General features: G+C 47.5%; 1 protein-coding gene across 3 annotated transcripts in view; it reads left to right on the forward strand.

Moving 5' to 3' along the window:
* usp4 (ubiquitin specific peptidase 4 (proto-oncogene)) overlaps positions 1–22,487 on the forward strand; it is a 114,100-nt gene that overhangs the window by 37,556 nt on the left and 54,057 nt on the right. For all 3 annotated transcript variants that reach the window (XM_073072632.1, XM_073072634.1, XM_073072633.1), the window contains exon 5: positions 21,579–21,724. In XM_073072632.1, coding sequence (XP_072928733.1) covers positions 21,579–21,724 — 146 coding nt within the window. The remainder of the gene's footprint in view (positions 1–21,578; positions 21,725–22,487) is intronic.

The raw sequence follows: 22,487 nt of genomic DNA on the forward strand, positions 1-22,487 counted from the left end.
GAGCGCACCTGATTAAAAGCCGCTGGCTCTAATTTTAGAAATAAAATCAATTTTTTAATTGTAAAGGCCGCACCGCTACTTTTAAATATACATACGTATCGGTAACACAAATTACGTTGCATATACTTTTTTACTGAACAGCACGAACAACATTCCAATATCTCCTAGCGACTGGTAAAAATATATATACTGCAGCCTACCAGGAAAAGTTATTGATCGCCTTTAACTTAAAAGCAGCGTTTTCGCTCGGGTCTGACGCGCTCACGTAACGCGATCGGGTCTGATGCGCTTGCGTAACGCGATCGGGTCTAATCGAGTCTGACGTGCTCGCATAACGCGATCGGGTCTGATGCGCTCGGGTCTGACGCGCTTGCGTAACGCGATCGGGTCTAATCGGGTCTGATGCGCTCGGGTCTGACGCGCTTGCGTAACGCGATCGGGTCTAATCGGGTCTGATGCGCTCGGGTCTGACGCGCTCGGGTCTTGCTTTTCTTCGAGTATTTTCCATGTTGATGAGGGTGAGTACAAATGACTGATTTACAATAATTTAATTGTGAAAGTGCGCTTGATTTATCGTACAATTTCATTGGACCTCTGTGAACTACTCATCAATTTTATTGGTCTACTGTTACGAGGCAAAATGTTTACGAGGCGGCATGAAAAAAAACCATGTATTAGCCGCTCTGGATTAAAGGCCGCAGAGTTCAAAGCTGTTCAAAATGTGGGAAAAAAGTAGCGGCTTATAATCCGGAATCTACGGTATGTTGTTTTACCAATAATATTACTATTAATAATATCATTAGTATTAATTATAATAATAATTAATACTAATAATAGTATTAATGGTAATGTAGCGGTGTGCTACACGCTGCGCTGAAATAACGACACGTAGTCGGTGAGTTGCAGTTGCAGAAGAGATTTATTCAAACTTCGCGGCCTCACTTTAAAGCCTTCCTGTTCCTGCCCTCCCCGGGCGGGAATGCTATAGGGGGAGCATATTCACAGTCCCGTCCCGCGCGCGGGCTTTTCCCCTTGCTGGTGAAGCAGGCTTGGCGCCCTTTTTGGGACCAGCCTCAATTCTGGCGCGCGCCATTTTGTGAGCCGGTTCGAGTGCGCTGGGAAGTGGGTCGCCACATAACCCCCCCCCCCCCAGAACCAGCGATACACCTCCCCCCCAATGTCCTCAGTCTGGGTCGGACTCTGTTTGGGAGGTCTGCCTCTGCGCCACGGGGCCTGAATCTTGACCGGCTGCGCCAGTTCACATGGGCCGGTTTGAGTCGGTCCACTGTGAAAACCTCTTTCCCCCCAATGTCCAGCACGAATGTGGACCCGTTGTTTCTGATCACTGTAAACGGCCCCTTGTAGGGCCGTTGTAGTGGAGTCCAGTGTCCGCCCCGTCGTACAAAAACGAACTTACAGTTTTGCAGGTGTTTGGGTACGCAGGTCAGGTTCTGCCCATGCTGTGAAGTGGGTATGGGGCCAGGTTACCGAGCCTCTCATGTAGTCTGTCCAGAACTGCTGCGGGTTCTTGGGGCAAGTATGAACTCTCCTGGGATGAACAGGGGTGCGTCTTACACCAACTCGGCCGACAAGGTGTGCAGATCCTCTTTGGGCGCCGTGCGGATTCCGAGCAGGACCCAGGGAAGCTCGTCCACCCAGTTAGGCCCTTTGAGGCGAGCCATGAGAGCCGACTTCAGGTGACGGTGGAAACGCTCCACTAGTCTGTTGGACTGTGGGTGGTAGGCAGTTGTGTGGTGCAGCTGTGTCCCCAAAAGGCTGGTCATAGCGGACCACAGGCTGGAGGTGAACTGGGCGCCTCTGTCGGAGGTAATGTGGGTCGGTACACCAAAGCGAGATACTCGGTTGCAATCAGTGCTCGGGCTCAGGATTTGGAGGTGGTGTCGGTGAGCGGGACTGCATCTGGCCATCTTGTGAACTGGTCCATGATAGTCAGGAGGTGCTACGCTCCTCGCGACACTGGCAGGGGGCCCATGATATCCACATGAATGTGGTCGAAACGCCGGCGGGTGGGGTGGAACTGCTGCGTCAGGGCTTTGGTGTGCCGCTGCACCTTGGCCGTCTGGCAGTGCATGCACGTTTTGGCCCATTCACTGACCTGCTTGTGGAGTCCGTGCCAAACGAACTTGTTGGCTACCATCCGGACGGTTGTCCTGATGGAGGGGTGCGCTAAGTTGTGAATGGAGTTGAAAATGCGCCGCTGCCGGGACAATGGGGCGGGGTTGGCCAGTGGTGATGTCACAGAGTAGGGTCCTCTCACCTGGGCCTATGGGGAGGTCCTGGAGCTGCAAACCAGAGACTGCAGTCCTATAACTTGGGATCTCCTCGTCTGCTTGCTGCGCCTCTGCCAGCGCTTCATAGTCTACCCACTGGGACAGGGCTTGAATGTCAGGTCTGGAGAGAGCGTCCACCACGACATTGTCCTTTCCCAAGACATGCCGGACATCCGTTGTGTATTCGGAGATGTAGGATAGAAGTTGCTGCTGGCGGGACGACCAGGGGTCGGATGCTTTCGTGAATGCAAAGGTAAGAGGTTTGTGGTCCGTGAACGCGGTGAAGTGCCTACCTTCTAAGAAGTAGCTGAAATGCCGGATTGCTAGACATAGCGCCAACAGTTCCTGGTCGAAAGCACTGTATTTGAGCTCGGGTGGTTGTAGGTGTTTGCTGAAAAATACCAGGGGTTGCCAGCAACCTTCGATGAGTTGTTCCAGCTCTCCACCGACTGCCGTGTTAGATGCATCCACCGTGAGGACGGTAGGGATGTCCATTCTGGGGTGCACTAGCATCGTGGCATTTGCCAAGGCTTCTTTGGTTTTAAAGAAAGCGGTGGCGGGCTCCTTGTCCCAGGTAATGTCCTTGCCCTTACCCGACATCAGGGCGAACAGCATGATTCAGGCTGCTGAGGGGAGGAAGCGGTGGTAGAAATTCACCATACCCACAAACTCCTGAAGGCCTTTGATTGTGTTGGGTCGGGGGAAATGGTGGACCGCGTCTTCCTTGGCGGGCAGAGGGGTTGCCCCGTCTTTAGTAATCCTGTGGCCCAGGAAGTCGATGGTGTTGAGCCCGAAATGGCATTTGGCCAGGTTGATTGTTAGGCTGTATTCACTCAGCTGGGCGTAGAGTTGACGGAGGTGGGACAGGTGCTCCTGACGATTACTGCTGGCTATGAGGATGTCGTCCAAATTGATGAAAGCGAAGTCCAGGTCGCGTCCCACCGCGTCCATTAACCGCTGGAACGTCTGTGTGGCATTCTTTAGGCCAAACGGCATGCAGAGGAACTCGAAAAGGCCGAACGGGGTGATGAGTGCTGTTTTGGGTCGTCGTCCGGATGCATTGGGATTTGATGGTATCCCCGGACGAGGTCCACCTTGGAGAAGATCTGTGCGCAGTGCAGGTTTGCTGCAAAGTCCTGAATGTGTGGCACAGGGTAGCGGTCCGGTGTTGTAGCCTCGTTCAGCCTGTGGTAGTCGCCACATGGTCTCCAGCCCCCTGTTGCTTTGGGTACCATGTGCAGGGGGGAGGCCCATGGGCTGTCGGACCGCTGTACGATCCCTAATTCCTCCATCCTCTTGAACTCCTCCTTCGCCAGTCGGAGCTTGTCCGGGGGAAGCCTTCGAGCACGGGCATGGAGGGGTGGTCCTTGTGTCGGGATGTGGTGCTGTACATTGTGTCGGGATGTGGTGCTGTACATTGTGTCTGGGCATGGCTGCCGTGAACTGCAGTGCCAGAACCGATGGGAAATCCACCAGGACTCTGGTGTAGTCGTTGTCGGACAGCGTGATGGAGTCTAGGTGTGGGGCCAGCAACTGGGAGAACGTTTGAAAAGTCTCGGCGTAGACCAGTCTCCTCCCTTGCAGGTCGACCAGTAGGCTGTGAGCTTGCAAAAAATCCGCTCCCAGGAGCGGTTGGGCTATGGCGGCCAGTGTGAAGTCCCACGTGAACCGGCTGGAGCCAAACTGTAGCTGCACCGTACGGGTGCCATAGGTCCTTACTGTGCTGCCGTTCGCGGCCCTCAGGGTGGGACCCGGTTCTCTGTTGTGGGTGCCGTAACTTGTCGGAGGTAAGACGCTGATCTCTGCTCCGGTGTCGACCAAAAAGCGACGTCCGGACTGCTTATCCCAGACATACAGGAGGCTATCCCGATGGCCAGCCACTGTAGCCATCAGCGGCGGCTGGCCCTGGCGCTTCCCGGGAACTTGCAGGGCTGGCTACAGCTACAGTAGAAGCACTATTGTTCATTGGTCTCCTCACCCCTGCCTCTGGGGTTAGCCGGCTGTGCAGCTGGGCCTGGTCTGGTTTGCTGCTGGGAGCGTTGCCTGGTGATCTGTGCAACGGACGCCCCATTCTCCTTCTTGGCTTTCTGCAGCACGTCTGCCCGGGCCGCCACCTTCCGGGGGTCGTTGAAATCCGCGTCGGACAGCAGCAGGCGTATGTTCTCGGGCAGCTGCTCCAGGAACGCCTGCTGAAACATGAGGCAGGGCTTGTGTCCTCCGGCCAGGGACAGCATCTTTTTCATCAAAGCCGACGGCGGCCTGTCTCCCAAACTATCCAGGTGCAATAAGCAGGCAGCTCGCTCCGTGAGAGTTCGAAAGTCCTTATGAGCAGGGCTTTGAATTTTGTGTATTTGCCATCCTCCGGGGGTGACTGTATGAACTCCTCAACCTGGGTGGCTGTCTCCTGGTCGAGGGAGCTCACCACGTAGTAGTAACGTGTGGAATCCGCGGTTATCTGCCAAATGTGGAATTGGGCTTCTGCTTGTTGGAACCATAGGTGAGGTCGAAGCGTCCAGAAACCTGGCAGTTTTAATGAAACTGCATGAATAGATGCAGCGTCGTTCATCTCCGGTCCAAATATCATTTGGACCGTCGGGGTCACCAATTGTAGCAGTGTGCTTCACGCAGCGCTGAAATAATGACACATAGTCGGTGAGCTGCAGTTGCAAAAAAGGTTTATTCAAACTTCGCGGCCTCCCCAGGCATATTCACAGTCCCGTCCCATGGGCGGGCTTTTCCCCTTGCTGGTGAAGCAGGCTTGGCGCCCTTTTTGGGGACCAGCCTCAATGCCGGCATGCACCACTTTGTGAGCCGGTTCGAGTGCGCTGGGAAGTGGGTCGCCACGGTGTTTCTGCCATCATATTTGACCTACCAAAATGAACCACCTCACACTTACCTGGGTTGAACTCCTCAGCCCAGCTTTGCATCCTCTCAATGTCCTGCTGTAACCTCTGACAGCCCTTCGCACTATCCACAACACCCCAATCTTAGTGTCATCAACAAATTTATGAACCTGTCCCTCCACTTCCTCATCCAGTTCATTTATAAAAATCATGAAGAAAAGGGGTCCCAGAACAAATCCCTGAGGCACAACACTGGTGACCGATCTCCATGCAGAATATGACCCATCTACAACCACTCTTTGCCTTCTGTTGGCAAGTTAATTCTGGATCCCTAAAACAAGGTCCCCTTGCATCTCATGCCTCCTTACTTTCTCAATAAACCTTTATGGGGTACCTTATCAAATGCTTTGCTGAAATCCATATATACTACACCTACTGCTCTTCCTTCATCAGTGTGTTTTGTCACATCCTCAAAAAATTCAATCAGGCTCATAAAGCACGACGTTCCTTTGACAATGCCATGCTAACTATTCCTGATCATATTATGCCTCACCACTCCTGCCTCTCATTATCCTTTAACATTGAAGTAAGACTCACTGGTCTATAATTTCCTGGTCTATCTCTATTCCCTTTCTTGAGTAAGGGATCAACATCTACAACCCTCCAATCCTCCAGAACCTCTCCCGTCCCCATTGATGATGCAAAGATCATTGCCAGAGGCTCAGCAATCTCCGCCCTCGCCTCCCACAATAGCCTGGGGTATATCTCGTCCAGTCCTGCTGACTTATCCAACTTGATGCTTTCCAAAAGCTCTTTCTTAATTATGTGCTCAAGCTTTTCAGTCTGCTTTAAGTCATCCCTACAATCACCAAGGTCCTTTTCCGTAGTGAATACAGAAGCAAAGTATTCATTAAGTACTTCTGCTACCTCCTCAGGTTCCATTCACACTTTTCCACTGTCGTACTATCCTCTTGATCTTCACATACTTGTAGAATGCCTTGGGGTTTTCCTTAATCCTGTCCACCAAGGCCTTCTCATGGCCCCTTCTGGCTCTCCTAATTTCATTCTTAAGCTCCTTTCTGCTAGCCTTATAATTCTCTTGATCTCTGGCATTACCTAGTTTTTGAACCTTTTGTAAGCTTTTTTTCTTGACTAATTTCTCAACTGCCTTTGTACACCATGGTTCCTATACCCTACCATTCTTTCCCTGTCTCATTGGAACATACCTATGCAGAACAGAAATGTCCAGTATCCCCTGGCCATTTGCCACATTTCCGCCATACATTTCCCTGAGTACATCTGCTCCCAATTTATACTTCCAAGTTCCTGTCTGAAAGTTTCATATTTCCCCTAAATTCAATTAAAAGTTTTCCTAACTTGTCTGCTCCTATCCCTCTCTAATGCTATGGTAAAGGAGATAGAATTGTGATCACTAATTCCAAAATGCTCTCTTACTGAGAGACCTGACCAGGTTCATATCCCAATACCAAATCAAATACAGACTCCCCTTGTAGGCTTATCTACATAATGTGTCAGGAAACCTTCCTGAACATACTTAACAAACTCCACCCCATTAAAGCCCCTTGTTCATTTTGATTTTTCAATATGTCAAGGATCAACTTTATTCAAAGATTTAAAGGCTACATTTAATGTCAGAGAAATGTATACAATATACATGCTGAAATGCTTTTTCTTTGCAACAATCCATGAAAACAGAGGAGTGCCCCAAAAAATTGATGACAGCTAAATGTAGAACGCCAAAGTCCCCCCAGCTCTCCTCCCTCCCGCACGTAAGTGGCAGCAACAATCCCCCCCCCCACCACTAGCAGCAAAAAATAGCATCAGCATCCGCCACTGAGCACTCAAGCGTGAGCAAAGCAACAGTAAGAACACAGACTTGCAGTTACCCCAAAGACTACGTTGTTCACCCGGCATTTGACATACTACTGTCAGTCTCTCTCGCTCTCTTTCTCATTAACTGCATGGGAGAAGAATCTTTTAAGATCGGATGAAGCTTTTGTTTTAATGACCCAACAGTACTTTACAGAAGAGAACTTTGGCTGGGTAGGTAGTACCCACAGAGATTTTTCCTGTCTGCTCTGTCCTGTACATGCAGAAGTCCTACTTTGGTGGTACACTGCAGCCAATGACTTTTTCTGCTGACCTTGCAGTTTGCTGTGTTTCTCAGAAAATTGTGAGAGAATGATGCACCAAACCAGACAGAAATGAAGAATGGCAGTGTAGAATTGCACAAGTATGCTCTGAGGAAGATGGAATTTTATGTTTTATAGAAACCAGGGCCTTCTCCCCCATCATCAGTACAAGTCTCAGATCTGTACTGATGAAATTTACCTTGGTCCTTAGGAAACGTTTAACCAAACTATGAGAACATAAATACAAACAGAAGATGGTGTAAATACTCAGCAGAATAATATACTGAGATACAGTTAAATGCATTTATTTGCAAATCATCCAGACAGGTATTTCTATATATAAGCACGTAGCATTTTGTGGAGAATGAGAAAATGGATTCCTGTTAATTGGGACACATCAAGGCCTGTATATTTTGGCACAATTAAGCGGCTTTCCCAATTAACCAAAGTTTCATTGAAATAGTTAAAATGTTATAAAAATTCTAAACTACCGTTTTAACTGAGTAATAAGTTATGTATTTAAATGAAATTCAGAACAAATGAGAACACCACCAATATTGCTACCGTCCCATAATGCTCTGTATTAGTTCTTAAAATTATCGACAGAGGCATTCATTCAGTATGCACTGCCAATTGACTGTAAATGAACAAAATCAGCATAGTCACAGTGTGCAGATAATGAACCACCTTCAAGATATTAAAAACAATATGATCAAAACTCACTGCTTTTTAAATCTTCGTCCATCAACCCAAATGGATAACATTCACGTGCACAACTACACAAAATTGATGACATTTTAAAAACTTTATTCTCAGCATGTTGTAATGTCTAATGGCCACATAAGTACACACAACTGACACTAGTTAGAAACTATGGCAACAGTGTCTTGTCCCAATCAAGCAGTGTAGTGTCCAAATAAACAAGGGGAATCCTAGCATTTTCTCAATTAGTTTTTGTTCTTTACGAATTGTTCCAAATAAGTGGCTGCCCTGACCCAATTAACCAGAATCCATTGTATTAACATTTTAGGTCAATGCCTTGCGTTCAGAACAAGATTATATGTTCGGTACAACTTTGTGGGCAAAGGGCCTGTATTGTGCTGTAGGTTTTCTATGTTTCTATGTTTTTCTCACTATTGATGTTTCTTCAGGTGCATCTTCTATTGATATTTAAGATTTCCAGCAATTAGTGAATTTTGCTTTTTCTAATGAAAGTACAACCCTGATTAGATCATGAGCTTTCCAAGAATCATTAATCCAGCCATGGTAACGTAGATGAATATATGAGGGCTTCTCCACCAAATGAATAAACACGAGGGAAAATACAGTCAGCCTTCCTTATCCGCAAGGGATTGGTTCTGGGACCCCTCGCGGATGCTGGAGTCCCTTATTCAACCTGTCTTAATGTGGTGGACCTTAGGACCCAGTGGAACCCCAGACCTTATTTAACCTGTCTCAGTGCGGGCGGTCGAGCTCTGAATCTGCATTGTTTCTGTTCATGAAAGTAATCACGATCATGATTGAAAATAAAGTGGAAATAATAAAGCAATCGGAAAGAGCTGAAACGCCATCGGTCATTGGAAAAGCATTAGGCTACAGTCGGTCAACGATTGGAACAATTTTAAAGGGTAAAGTGAGAAAGGCCCTGCCCCGATGAAAGCTACAATTATTACTAAGCAACGCAGTGGTTTAACTATTGGGTTTTGGGTTTTTGATCCTCCACATCAACCAGGCACGGAAGGAGAGCGTGCTCGGAAGTGGTCTGTCACTGGATCGAATTCGGGAACTTCCAGAGCCCAGCGCTGAAACATACATTCTTAAGTGTTTTATATGCATAGAAAGGTAAAATATATACTATATACTAAGACAAGTATTTGACTGACTGACGCTAAATAATACTGGATGTACCTGTTCCGACTTAGATAGTAAGAGAACTTCCGATTTTTTTCCGATCCCGATCCACAGTAACCTACGCTCATCCTCCTGTATACTTTAAATCATCTCTAGATTACTTATAATACCGAATACAATGTAAATGCTATGTAATCTAGTTGTTATACTGCATTGTTTACGGTAGTGGTCACCAACCTTTTTAAGCCCAATAGTGAAAGGCGAGATCGACCCCAAATCAATTAGTTGCACGCATGCGCACCGGGACAGAAAAGACCAGAAGTAAAACCCTGCAACCCGGAAGTAGAAATAACGTATAAACACCAGGGTACCCACCCTTTTTTGCACCGCAGACCTGTTTAATATTGACAATATTCTTGCGGACGGGGGGGGGGGTGGTGTTAAACACGACCAGAATACACCGATACTCAAAGCAGGTTCCTTATGTCCAGTCTATTCCACAATTTAGTTTTCGCGGCTCTGGGCACTTAGCTTCTATCCTGCTTGCTCACGTTTTTTCCACTGAAAAATCTCAACGCATTTGTCTTTATAAGTGCAGGGTGCTTGGACTCAAGGTGCCAAAGCAGTTTTCATTGCCTCATTAGACAGCCTCCCAGCCTGAACTGCAGCCTCCTGCCTTGGCCAGGTGCGGCTGGTCGTGGATGGGGTGAGAGGACAAGGTCAGGGCCGGAGGTCCCCGTACCGGGGCCTGGCAGTCGCAGTCCGGAGAGAGCGACCGACCGAGCGGGGAGTGCGACAAGGCGCCCGCCCCCCTTGTAGAATCTGTCGGCCGACAAAACTTTGTTTCAGTAGATCGCAGCAAGGTAACTGTTCTGATATTTACGAAACGCTGAGCCCGAATTAGGTCGTCTGCGAATATTTTAGCACCGGGTTCCCCACGAACATTCAGTGTGGTAAACAGGTTTAGAGGCAGCGCCCATCTGTCCGCACTCCGAGCCAGTAGCAACAGCACTTCCTGCCAGCTGCCCAAGGCCAACCAGTGATCCCTGCTGCGAGGGTATCACTGCATTAGGCGACTGATGACCTCGCATGTATTCAAGTTCAACAGTGGGCATGACAGGAAATGAGGAAAGGTGCAGCTGACTCATATCGTTTCCTAGTAGCCTGGTGGTCGGGGACCACTGAATTACACTGTGTAGTGCAGGGGAGCTACATGCATGCATGGACAGAAAGAACGGAACTAAAACCCCGCAACCCAGAAGCAATCTCTCAACAGTATTTGTGTTTTGTTTTTTTTTGGGATCTACTGGGAAAGTCTCAAAGATCGACGGGTTGGTGACCACTAGTTTAGGGAATAATGACAAGAAAAAAAAGTCTGTACATGCTCAAACAACAAGTGCTGGAAGAGAACTTCCGGGTTTTCTCGATTCACAGTTGGTGGTTGAATTTGCGCATGCAGAACTCGTGGATAAAGAGGGCCGACTGTAATTTATAAAATTCTTGGGCTTGGGGAAGAGGTGGAAACAAGCAGGGGATTAGTACGGACTGGGTTACTGTACTTGCTGTTGTGGACTCGATTAGCAGAATGATGATCTTCAGATTCAAGATTCTAGTTTGTCACATGTACAGTGAAATGTGTCATTTGCATTAGTAACCTGTTCAAACAATGGATTGTGGTCAGCTTTGCCAATGATCTTGCGTTCCTGGATGGGTTACTGCTGTTCGCACCTGTAAATGTAGCGTAGCTTTGCTGTGATTGGTTAAAGCAAAACCCATTGAGATGCAGTCAATTACTACAGCAATTTCAACAACGTTAGTGACTGTATCATGTAGTAGGAAAGCTATTTTTCTTTCATAGAGACACAGACTTGGTGATATTAATAACTGATACAGGGTGATACAGAAATAAGTCTTGGAACAGAAACATCACAAACAGCTGCTAAGCCAGTGTTTGCAGTCAAGCATAAAATGGAAGTCCAGACCATTCATCCTGTAAACTTAATCTCTGGGCTTGTCTGCAGGTGTGTGAAGGGTTGGCAGAATGAGAAAATCAGTAGCAAAATAGAGGAGAGTTGGTAGAAGCAGAAGAAAGAAGCAAGCTGCACTATTACCTTGAGTTGCTCTTCCTTAAGTTTTCCAATAAACATTTTGGTGACCCTTAGCATGATTTCTGAATATTCTCATTAATGGATTTGCTGTGGGTGGGGGGTGGTAGTTCATTATTGCCAACTAATTTGCAATCAGAAGTGACTGGTTTTACCTATCAATTGCTTGAGATTCGCCATTCACCATTCCACTCAAATATTCCTTGTGAATGCATCAAATTTTATTTGATAATGTTACTGTGAAGTTGCTTTGATATTTAAATGTTCTAAAGCACTATCTTATAGCTTAATTGAAGAACAGCAGAACAACCTGTTTATAAATGAGTTTTTAATGTTGGGTTCAAGAATATAGAAACATATGACATAAAACAAGGCTCTTTGCCCATGTTCATTACCAAACTCTTGGCTTAATGGGTATGGTTTATCAAGTGATTATTGAGGGAGATTTTCTTATCTTGTGATCATCTTAATTTGAAGGTTCTGAACACTGGGGGAGGGAATATTAACTCAATATTCTACTAATCTATATCCCAACAGACAGATTTATTTTTTCCCTTCCTCTTCCTTTGTGATACCATAGTCCACTTTCCCATCTTCCCCAACCATTTCCCTTCTCACAGCATTTTCTATCTCCTCTTTTCCCAAAGATCCAAACCAGACTTAGATTCCACATTAAGTAATAATTAACTTGTAGAATTTAGTATATTGTGTTCAGTCCTCTCAGTGTGGTCTCTGGAGAAGCTAAGTGCAAATTGAATAACTCCATACAGTCTAGAAGAGTATCCTGGAGCATCTGATTGTCTGTTACCTTAATTTTCTATCTGTCACTCTTGCTTCTGCATTAAACCTTCTATACTACTCCAACAGCGCTTAGCCAAAGCTCAAGGAAAAGTTGAATTTTTTGATTGGCACATTACCACTGATGGGACTTGATGTTGAGTTTAACAACTTCAAACAAACCCTGACCCCTCCATCTATTTTAACAGAAGTTGTGTTTATAATTTTCTCTCTGTGTGTGTTACAGTGGTAGTTTCTGGTGTTTTTCAGAATGACAGTTACTATGACAACTTTGGTATGCATCCTATGAGAAATGTATCTGCTGTTCTCTCCATCTTCCCCCACAATACAAAATGTATGTCTTATTTTCCAGTTCTGATAAAGGCTCCTTGACCTGAAGCATCAATTCTGTTCGTCTGTACCAATGTTGACCAGATGAATGTTTCCAGCATTGTTTTTGTTACATCCTCAAGTATTTGAACTTTCTGATAATGCTAAGTTACTCACAATTTTATAAAATAGTCTCAATATTTTATAGTCCAAAGCAATTAACACCAGTCTGAGTCGGCCTCTCTTTCTAACTATAATTCTCCACCCTGGTGACATTCTTGTAAATTCTTTTCCTTTCATGCTGTCATATCCTTACTGTTGTGCGGTAACAAGAACTGTACACAAGTCTGTGGTTAAGGCTCTGTCAGTGTTTTATACAGTTCTAGTGTGATCACCTTGCTCTTACAAGCTTAGTTTATGTATAGTTTTCATAAATTATATCTTTCACTTTTCCAATTAATGCCTGCAAGAATAGTATACGATAATAGAGACGTACTTTGATAAATTTACTTTGAAACTTTGAGCTTGGCTGATAAAAACAGTTATTCAGTTTTCTGCAACACCAGAGTATTAAGTCTGCAGAACAGGACAAATCCAGTCCAGGTAATTCTCACCCAACAGTTAATTCAATCAGAAACAAAATGATGGAATATTGTAGCGATGTGCTACACACAGCGCTGAAATAACGACACGTAATCGGTGAGCTGCAGTTGCAAAAGAGGTTTAGACAATAGGCAATAGGTGCAGAAGTAGACCATTCAGCCCTTCGAGCCTGCACCGCCATTTTGAGATCATGGCAACCATGATCTCCCTGCAGCCATGTCTCCGTTATCCCAACAACATCATAGTTACCCATTCGCACCTGGGCTTCAAGCTCGTCCATCGTATTTCTGACACTTCGTGCATTCAGATATAGAATTTTTAACCCATTTCTCCTCTCTCTGTTTGAATCGCTGCCTATTGTGCTTAACCCAGCTCCCCGAACTCCCATCGGGCTATACGCCCCTAGAATTTTGTTGTCCTTCCTAAATTTACTTATTCTTTCAACACATTTAACTCCATGTTCCGTCAGACCATCCCTCTGTACATGAGTCCTCCTTATCACTTGTTCCGCCCCACCTTCCTCTACTACACATTTAATATTCCGGAACCGTGTAGTCCCCACCTGTCCTTTATTCTTCCTCTCGCTATCCTCTCTCACATTCTGGATCCCCGCCCCCGGCAAATTTAGTTTAAACCCCCCCCCCCCCCCCCCCCAAGAAGCACTAGCAAACTTCCCTGCAAGAATGTTAGTACCGCTCCAGTTCAGGTGTAAACCGTCCCTTCAAACTTCGCGGCCTTGCTTTAAAGCCTTCCTGTTCCCGCCCTCCCCGTCCAGCGCGCGGGCTTTTCCCCTTGCAGGTGAAGCAGGCTTGGTGCCCTCTTTGGGACCGGCCTCAATGCCAGCGCGCACCACTTTGTGAGCCGGTTCGAGTGCGCTGGGAAGTGGGTCGCCACATAACCCCCCCCAGAACCGGCGATACACCCCCCGATGTCCTCAGTCTGGGTTGGATTCTGTTTGGGAGGTCTGCCTCTGCGCCGCGGTGCCTGAATCTCGACCGGTTGCGCCAAGTCCACATGGGCTGGTTTGAATTGGTCCACTGTGAAAACCTCCTCTTTCCCCCCCAATGTCCAGCACGAATGTGGACCTGTTGTTTCTGATCACTATAAACGGCCCCTCGTAGGGCCGCTGTAGCGGTGCCCGATGTCTGCCCCATCGTACAAAAACGAACTTACAGTTTTGCAGGTCTTTGGGTACGCAGGTTGGGTTCTGCCCATGCTGTGAAGTGGGTATGGGGGCCAGGTTACCGAGCCTCTCACGTAGTCTGCCCAGGACTGCTGCGGGTTCTTCCTCTTGCCCCCTTGGGGCTGGTATGAACTCTCCTGGGACGACCAGGGGTACACCAACTCGGCCGATGAGGTGTGCAGATCCTCTTTGGGCACCGTGCAGATTCCGAGCAGGACCCAGGGAAGCTCGTCCACCCAGTTAGGCCCTTTGAGGCGGGCCATGAGAGCCGACTTCAGGTGACGGTGGAAACGCTCCACTAGTCCGTTGGACTGTGGGTGGTAGGCAGTTGTGTGGTGCAGCTGTGTCCCCAAAAGGCTGGCCATAGCTGACCACAGGCTGGAGGTGAACTGGGCGCCTCTGTCAGAGGTAATGTGGGCCAGTACGCCAAAGCGAGATACCCAGGTTGCAATCGGTGCTCGGGCGCAGGATTCGGAGTTGGTGTTGGTGAGCGGGACTGCCTCTGGCCATCTTGTGAACCGGTCCACGATAGGAGGTGACACTGGCAGGGGACCCATGATATCCACATGAATGTGGTTGAAATGCTGGCGGGTGGGGTGGAACTGTTGTGGCAGGGCTTTGGTGTGCAGCGGCACCTTGGCTGTTTGGCACTGCATGCACGTTTTGGCCCATTCACTGGCCTGCTTGCGGAGTCCGTGCCAAACGAACCTGTTGGCTAACATCTGGACGGTTGACCTGATGGAGGGGTGCGCCAAGTTGTGAATGGAGTTGAAAACGCGCCGCCGCCAGGCTGCCGGGTCGACAGGGCGGAGTTGGCCGGTGGTGACGTCACAGAGTAGGGTCCTCTCACCTGGGCCTACGGGGAGGCCCTGGAGCTGCAAACCGGAGACTGCAGTTCTGTAACTAGGGATCTCCTCGTCTGCCTGCTGCGCCTCCGCCAGCGCTTCATAGTCTACACCCGGGACAGGGCTTGGATGTTAGGGCGGGAGAGGGCGTCCGCCACGACATTGTCCTTTCCCAAGACATGCCGGCCATCCGTCGTGTATTCGGAGATGTAGGACAGATGTCGCTGCTGGCGGGACGACCAGGGGTCGGATGCTTTCGTGAACGCAAAGGTAAGAGGTTTGTGGTTCGTGAACGCGGTGAAGGGCCTACCTTCTAAGAAGTACCTGAAATGCCGGATTGCCAGGTATAGCGCCAACAGTTCCCGGTCGAAAGCACTGTATTTGAGCTCAGGTGGTCGTAGGTGTTTGCTGAAAAACACCAGGGGTTGCCAGCAACCCTCGATGAGTTGTTTTAGCACTCCACCGACTGCCGTGTTAGATGCATCCACTGTGAGGGCGGTAGGGATGTCCGTTCTGGGGTGCACTAGCATCATGGCATTTGCCAAGGCTTCTTTGGTTTTAACGAAAGCGGCGGCGGGCTCCTCATCCCAGGTAATGTCCTTGCCCTTACCCGACATCAGGGCGAACAGGGGGCGCATGATTCGGGTAGCTAAAGGGACGAAGCGGTGGTAGAAATTCACCATACCCACGAATTCCTGAAGGCCTTTGATTGTGTTGCGTCGGGGGAAATGGTGGACCGCGTCTACCTTGGCGGGCAGAGGGGTTGCCCCGTCTTTAGTAATCCTGTGGCCCAGGAAGTCGATGGTGTTGAGCCCGAAATGGCATTTGGCCAGGTTGATTGTTAGGCCGTATTCACTCAGCTGGGCGTAGAGTTGACGGAGGTGGGACAGATGCTCCTGACGACTACTGCTGGCTATGAGGATGTCGTCCAAATAGATGAAAGCGAAGTCCAGGTCACGTCCCACCGCGTCCATTAACCACTGGAACGTCTGTGTGGCATTCTTTAGGCCGAACGGCATGCGGAGGAACCCAAAAAGGCCGAATGGGGTGATGAGTGCCGTTTTGGGGACGTCGTCCGGATGCATCGGGATTTGATGGTATCCCCGGATGAGGTCTACCTTGGAGAAGATCCGTGTGCCGTGCAGGTTTGCTGCAAAGTCCTGAATGTGCAGCATAGGGTAGTGGTCCGGTGTTGTAGCCTCGTTCAGCCTGCGGTAGTTGCCGCATGGTCTCCAGTCCCCTGTTGCTTTGGGCACCATGTGCAGGGTGGAGGCCCATGGGCTGTTGGACCGCCGTATGATCCCCAATTCCTCCATCCTCTTGAACTCCTCCTTCGCCAGTCGGAGCTTGTCCGGGGGAAGCTGAGCACGGGCGTGGAGGGGTGGTCCTTGTGTCGTGATGTGGTGCTCTGGTGAACCTCAGACTCTGCCAGGACTCTGGTGAAGTCGTTGTCAGACAGCGTGATGGAGTCGAGGTGTGGGGCCGGCAACTGGGCTTCACCCAGGGAGAACGTTTGAAAAGTCTCGACATGGACCAGTCTACTCCCTTGCAGGTCGACCAGTAGGCTGTGAGCTCGCAAAAAAATCCGCTCCCAGGAGCGGTTGGGCTACGGCGGCCAGTGTGAAGTCCCACGTGAATCGGCTGGAGCTGAACTGTAGCCGCACCGTACGGGTGCCGTAGTCCTTACTGTGCTGCCATTCGCGGCCCTCAGGGTGGGACCCGGTTCTCTGTTGCGGGTGTCGTAACTCGTCGGAGGTAAGACGCTGATCTCGGCTCCGGTGTTGACCAAAAAGCGGTGTCCTGACTGCTTGTCCCAGACATACAGGAGGCTATCCCGATGGCCAGCCACCATAGCCATCAGCGGCGGCGGGCCCTGGCATTTCCCGGGAACTTGCAAGGCGGGCTTTTGCGTCCCACCACTGTTGGTAGAAGCACCATTGTTCATTTGTCTCCTCACCCCTGCCTCTGGGGCCTGGCCTGGTCTGGTTTGCTGCTGGGAGCGTTGCCTGGCGATCTGTGCGACAGACGCCCCACTCTCCTTCTTGGCTTTCTGCAGCACGTCCGCCCGGGCCGCCACCTTCCGGGGGTTGCTGAAATCCGCGTCGGACAGCAGCAGGCGTATGCCCTCGGGCAGCTTCTCCAGGAACGCCTGCTGAAACATGAGGCAGGGCTTGTGTCCTCCGGCCAGGGACAGCATCTCGTTCATCAAAGCCGACGGTGGCCTGTCCCCCAAACCATCCAGGTGCAGTAAGCGGGCAGCTCGCACGCGCTGTGAGAGTCCGAAAGTCCTTATGAGCAAGGCTTTGAATTCTGTGTATTTGCCGTCCTCCGGGGGCATCTGTATGAACTCCTCAACCTGGGCGGCTGATTCCTGGTCGAGGGAGCTCACCACGTAGTAGTAGTGTGTGGCATCTGAGGTTATCTGCTGAATGTGGAATTGGGCTTCTGCTTGCTGGAACCATAGGTGAGGTCACAGCATCCAGAAGCTTGGCAATTTTAACGAATCTGCATGAACAGATGCGGCGTCGTTCATCTCCGGTCCAAATATTGTTTGGGCCATCGGGGTCACCAATTGTAGCGGTGTGCTACACGCAGCGCTGAAATAACGACACGTAGTCGGTGAGCTGCAGTTGCAAAAGAGTTTTATTCAAACTTCGCGGCCTCGCTTTAAAGCCTTCCTATTCCTGCCCTCCCCGAGTGTGAATGCTGCAGGGGGCGCGTATTCACAGTCCCGTCCTGCGCGCGGGCTTTTCCCCTTGCTGGTGAAGCAGGCTTGGTGCCCTCTTTGGGACTGGCCTCAATGCCGGCATGCGCCACTTTGTGAGCCGGTTCGAGTGCGCTGGGAAGTGGGTCGCCACAATACCTCCATTTGGATAAATGAAATGTCAGGACCGGGGCAACAGCATCCCATCCACCATCATAAACAGACAAAATGCTTTGCAGTTACATACTTAGGCTAATTCAGAAAGATTTCTTAAGCCAGTATCACCAAGAAGAAAGACCATAAAGCTTGAGAGCAGAATTAGGCCAGTTGGCCAATTGAGTCTGTTCCACCATTCAATCATGGCTGGTCCTTCTCTCCTCAACCCCACTCCCTTGACTTAACACTGTAACCTTTAATGTCCTGTCCAGTCAAGAACCTTTCCATCTCTGCCTTAAGTACATTCAGTGACCTGGCCTCCGCAGCTGCCTATGGTAATGAATTCCACAAATTCACCATTCACTGGCTAAAGAAATTTCTCCACACCTGTTTTAGACAACCCTCTATCCTGAGGCTGTACCCTCTTGTCCTACACGCCCCCACCATGGGGAAATGTTCTTTCCACATCTACTCTGTCTAGGTTTTCTGAGAAAGTGGGTAGTACATAGAAAATCTACAACACGTTACAGGCCCTTCGGCCCACAATGTTGTGCCGACCATATAAATTACTCTAGAAGCTGCCCAAAATTTCCCTACCGCGCAGCTCTCTATTTTTCTAAGCTCCATGTATCTATCGAAGAGTCTCTTAAAATACCTTATTGTATCTGTGCTTCAGCAGATCAATAGAGTAGTAGGTACATGCCACCAGTGAGTTCCCCTACATGTCAATTCCTGACTTGGAAGTGTATTGCTGTTAACTCTTCATTGCATCTATACTGTGGAACTCCCAGCCTAATAGAAGGGCACCAGTCCAAAAATGTTTTAGCCTTTGGCACGTTGGCCCTCATAGCTCAAAGCATTGAGAAGAGGAGTTGGGATGTTACTTTGAAGTTTTATAAGATGTTGGTGAGGTTTAATTTGGAGTTTTGTGTGCAGTTTTGGTCACCTACCTTTAAGGAAAGATGTAAATAAGGATTTAAATAATATAGAGAATATCTAGAAGGATGTTACTGGGACTGGAGAACCTGAGTTATAAGGGTTGATTGAATAGGTTAGAACTTTATTCCCTAAAACATAGAAGACTGACTGGAGAGTTGATAGAGATACACAAAATTATTGAGAGGTATAGATATGGTAAATGCAAGCAGGCTTTTTCTACTGAGGTTGGATACGATTACTAGAGATTCAGGAGTTAAGGGTGAAAAGTGAAATATTTGAGGAAATGTGAGGGGAAACCTCTTCATTGAGGGTGGTGAGAGTGTGGTACAAACTGCCAGTGTAAGTGGTGGATGTGCTATTGATTTCAATGTTTAAGAGAAGTTTGGATAGATACAGCACATGGATGGGAGGGATATAAGGGCTATTGTCTGGGTGCAGTTCAATGGGACTAGACCGTTTAAATGGTTTGGCACAGGCTAGATGGGCTGAAATGCCGGTTTTTATGCTGTAGTTTTCTATAACTCTGACTCTAAAAGTAGTTCACCACTATCTTCTAAAAGGCAGTCTAAACTGAGCCTAAACTGATGCCCACAATCCAAAAAAATTAATGAAAGGGTAAAATAATCCTCTCTATATTGGATCCTTATCACACACTTACTATTTTTTTAAATATTATAACCCGGAATATTAAGCTCTCATTCTTGTACATCTTTTATCCATTGTCATAGTATCTTACTATGTGATTGTGTTCTTTATTTCCCTAACTCTTTGAATAGTACTTTTAAAAATGCTTTGCCAGTGTTCCAGTATTTGTTTCTTTTGCACCTTCTCAGGGGTTTGTTTGTTTACTAAGCCCCTGTTGACATCGTCAAATTTTATCGCCACCCTTCAAAAACTGCTATCAGGTGTTCCCTGTCAAATTGATATAAATCCTTTCCAGTGGTATCCCTCAATGATCTGAACTTGAATTATGACTTTGGTGAGATTTGACCCTTCCAGTTTGAATAAATTCCATTTCTCATCCAAAGAACATCCTAAAGCCACTGTAATTTGAAGCCTACCTCTGTTCATCCGTACATTGATCTGCACTGATTTCAAAATTATATCTAATTTTACCAATAGTCTAATTTTCAAGGACACTACAAATCAGCATTATTTGTTTGCTTCCTTTTATTGCATGATTTGTCTTTTGCACATTGGTTTTTTGTCAGTCTGTCATTTGATGCATGTCAGCCTCACTCTCAATGATTTTTCCTTTGGGTCCTCGCACTTCCTTCAAACAAAAGGTGTAGCCACATGGGTACTCACATGGGTCCCAGCTAAGTCTGCCTTTTTGTCAGTTATGTTCCAAGCCCACACTGGTGTCACTCCCCAACTTTTCCTCTGCTTCATTGATGACTGCATTGGTGTTGCTTCCCACATCCATACAGAACTCATCAACTTCATCAACTTTACCACCAGCTTCCATCCTGCCCTCAAATTTACTTGGTCCATTTCCAATACCTCCCTCCCCTTTCTCGACCTCTCTGTCTCTGGAGACAGCTTACCTAATGATGTCTATTATAAACCCACTGACTCTCACAGCTACCTGGATTATACCTTTCCCACCCAGTTACTTGCAAAAATGCTATCCCCTTTTCTCAATTCTTCCACCTCCACCACATCTGCTGTCAGGGTGAGATTCTTCATTCCAGAATGAAGGAGGTGTTGTCCTCCTCCAAAGAAAGGGGCTTTCCTTCTTACACCATCAACACTGCCCTCAACTGCATCTCTTCCATTTCAAGCACGTCTACCCTCACCCCAACCTCCTGCTACCCCACCAACCTCCGCGTCTAGCACAATTCTTCATAACTTCCGCCATCTCCATTGGGATCCCACCACTAAGCACATCGTTCCCTCCACACCCACTTTCTGCTTTCTGCAGGGATTGCTCCCTACGTGACTCCCTTGTCCATTCATCCCTCCTAGCACTATCCTTGCAAATGGAACAAGTGCTACACCTACCCCTACACCACCTCCCTCACCACCATTCAGGGCCCCAAACAGTCCTTTCAGGTGAGACAACCCTTCACCTGTGTGTCTGTTGCGGTCATCTATTATATCAACTCTGACTCCTCATTTTCTTTTTTCTCTCCAGTCTTCAAAAAAGGTCTCAGCCTAAAACATCAAACATACTCTTTTCCATAGATGTTGTCCGGCTGCTGAGTTCCTCCAGCATTTTGTGTGTATTGCTTGGATTTCCAGCATCTCTTGCTGGTTTTGTTATTTATAATTTTTCAAAAAAATCTATTGTATTTCTCTACTTTTCTGTAAATGCCTGAAAGAAAATTAATTTGCGTGTCTTGAACTTTGTTTACTGGATGAAAAAAGATTCAATGAATTTTTAACTGGCTTTTCACTAAAGGCACCTTCAGTCTGGAATGGTTTTCAAATTTGAAAAGATTTCTGTTCAACTTTACTGTGGAGTGCAATCTGAGTTTTCTGTTTCATAAAATGTGTTCCAAGTTGTCTTTAATGATATGGCACTATGCCACTAATGCCTTGGTCTTGAAATTAGTTTTCAATATAAGAAGAGAATGCAGCCTTCAGGCAGCATTCCACCAGCATTTTGTTTGTGTTGCTTAAATTTCCAGCGTCTGCAGATTTCCTCGTGTATGCAATCTTCAGAGTTCATGTCATTTCACTAATATATTTAATGTACTGTTGGGATGGTTTTATCTCCAGTATTATTTTTCCTTGCAATTTTTGTGTTTAATACATTCAATTTTTATTTGTACTTCCCTTTTTTAAAAAATTAGATACAATAGAAAAGGAGATGCGGATGTTGTTCAGTATTTCAGTTGAGAAGGAGACAAGGTTGTGGAATAGATACATGACCAACACTTATGAGCCACTTAACAAGCCTGATAACACTGTCCAAGATGCTGGTCTCTATCAGGGGCAGGTGAGTTGTTACATTTTACTTTTCTGTATGAAAATCTGAGATCGAAATGAGTGCAGAAAGGACCTCAGAGTAAGATTGGGAAAAGGGTATACACTTATTTAGGACGCTTCATTAGATAGATAGATAGATAGATACTTTATTCATCCCCATGGGGAAATTCAACATTTTTTCCAATGTCCCATACGCTTATTGTAGCAAAACTAATTACATACAATACTTAACTCAGTAAAAATATGATATGCATCTAAAATCACCCTCTCAAAAAGCATTGATAATAGCTTTTAAGAAGTTCTTAAGTAGTTTACTTAAATACATTGAGTCCTAACCCCGGCACTTTAACATATCGTACTCCTGGCGGTTGAATTGTAAAGCCGAATGGCATTGGGGAGTATTGATCTCTTCATCCTGTCTGAGGAGCATTGCATCGATAGCAACCTGTCACTGAAACTGCTTCTCTGTCTCTGGATGGTGCTATGTAGAGGATGTTCAGGATTTTCCATAATTGACCGTAGCCTACTCAGCGCCCTTCGCTCTGCTACCGATGTTATACTCTCCAGTACTTTGCCCACGACAGAGCCCGCCTTCCTTACCAGCTTATTAAGACGTGAGGCGTCCCTCTTCTTAATGCTGCCTCCCCAACATGCCACCACAAAGAAGAGGGCGCTCTCCACAACTGACCTATAGAACATCTTCAGCATCTCACTACAAACATTGAATGACGCCAACCTTCTAAGGAAGTACAGTCGACTCTGTGCCTTCCTGC

The sequence above is a fragment of the Hemitrygon akajei genome, chromosome 19 (genome assembly GCF_048418815.1).
Source record: "Hemitrygon akajei chromosome 19, sHemAka1.3, whole genome shotgun sequence".
Lineage (NCBI taxonomy): Eukaryota > Metazoa > Chordata > Chondrichthyes > Myliobatiformes > Dasyatidae > Hemitrygon > Hemitrygon akajei.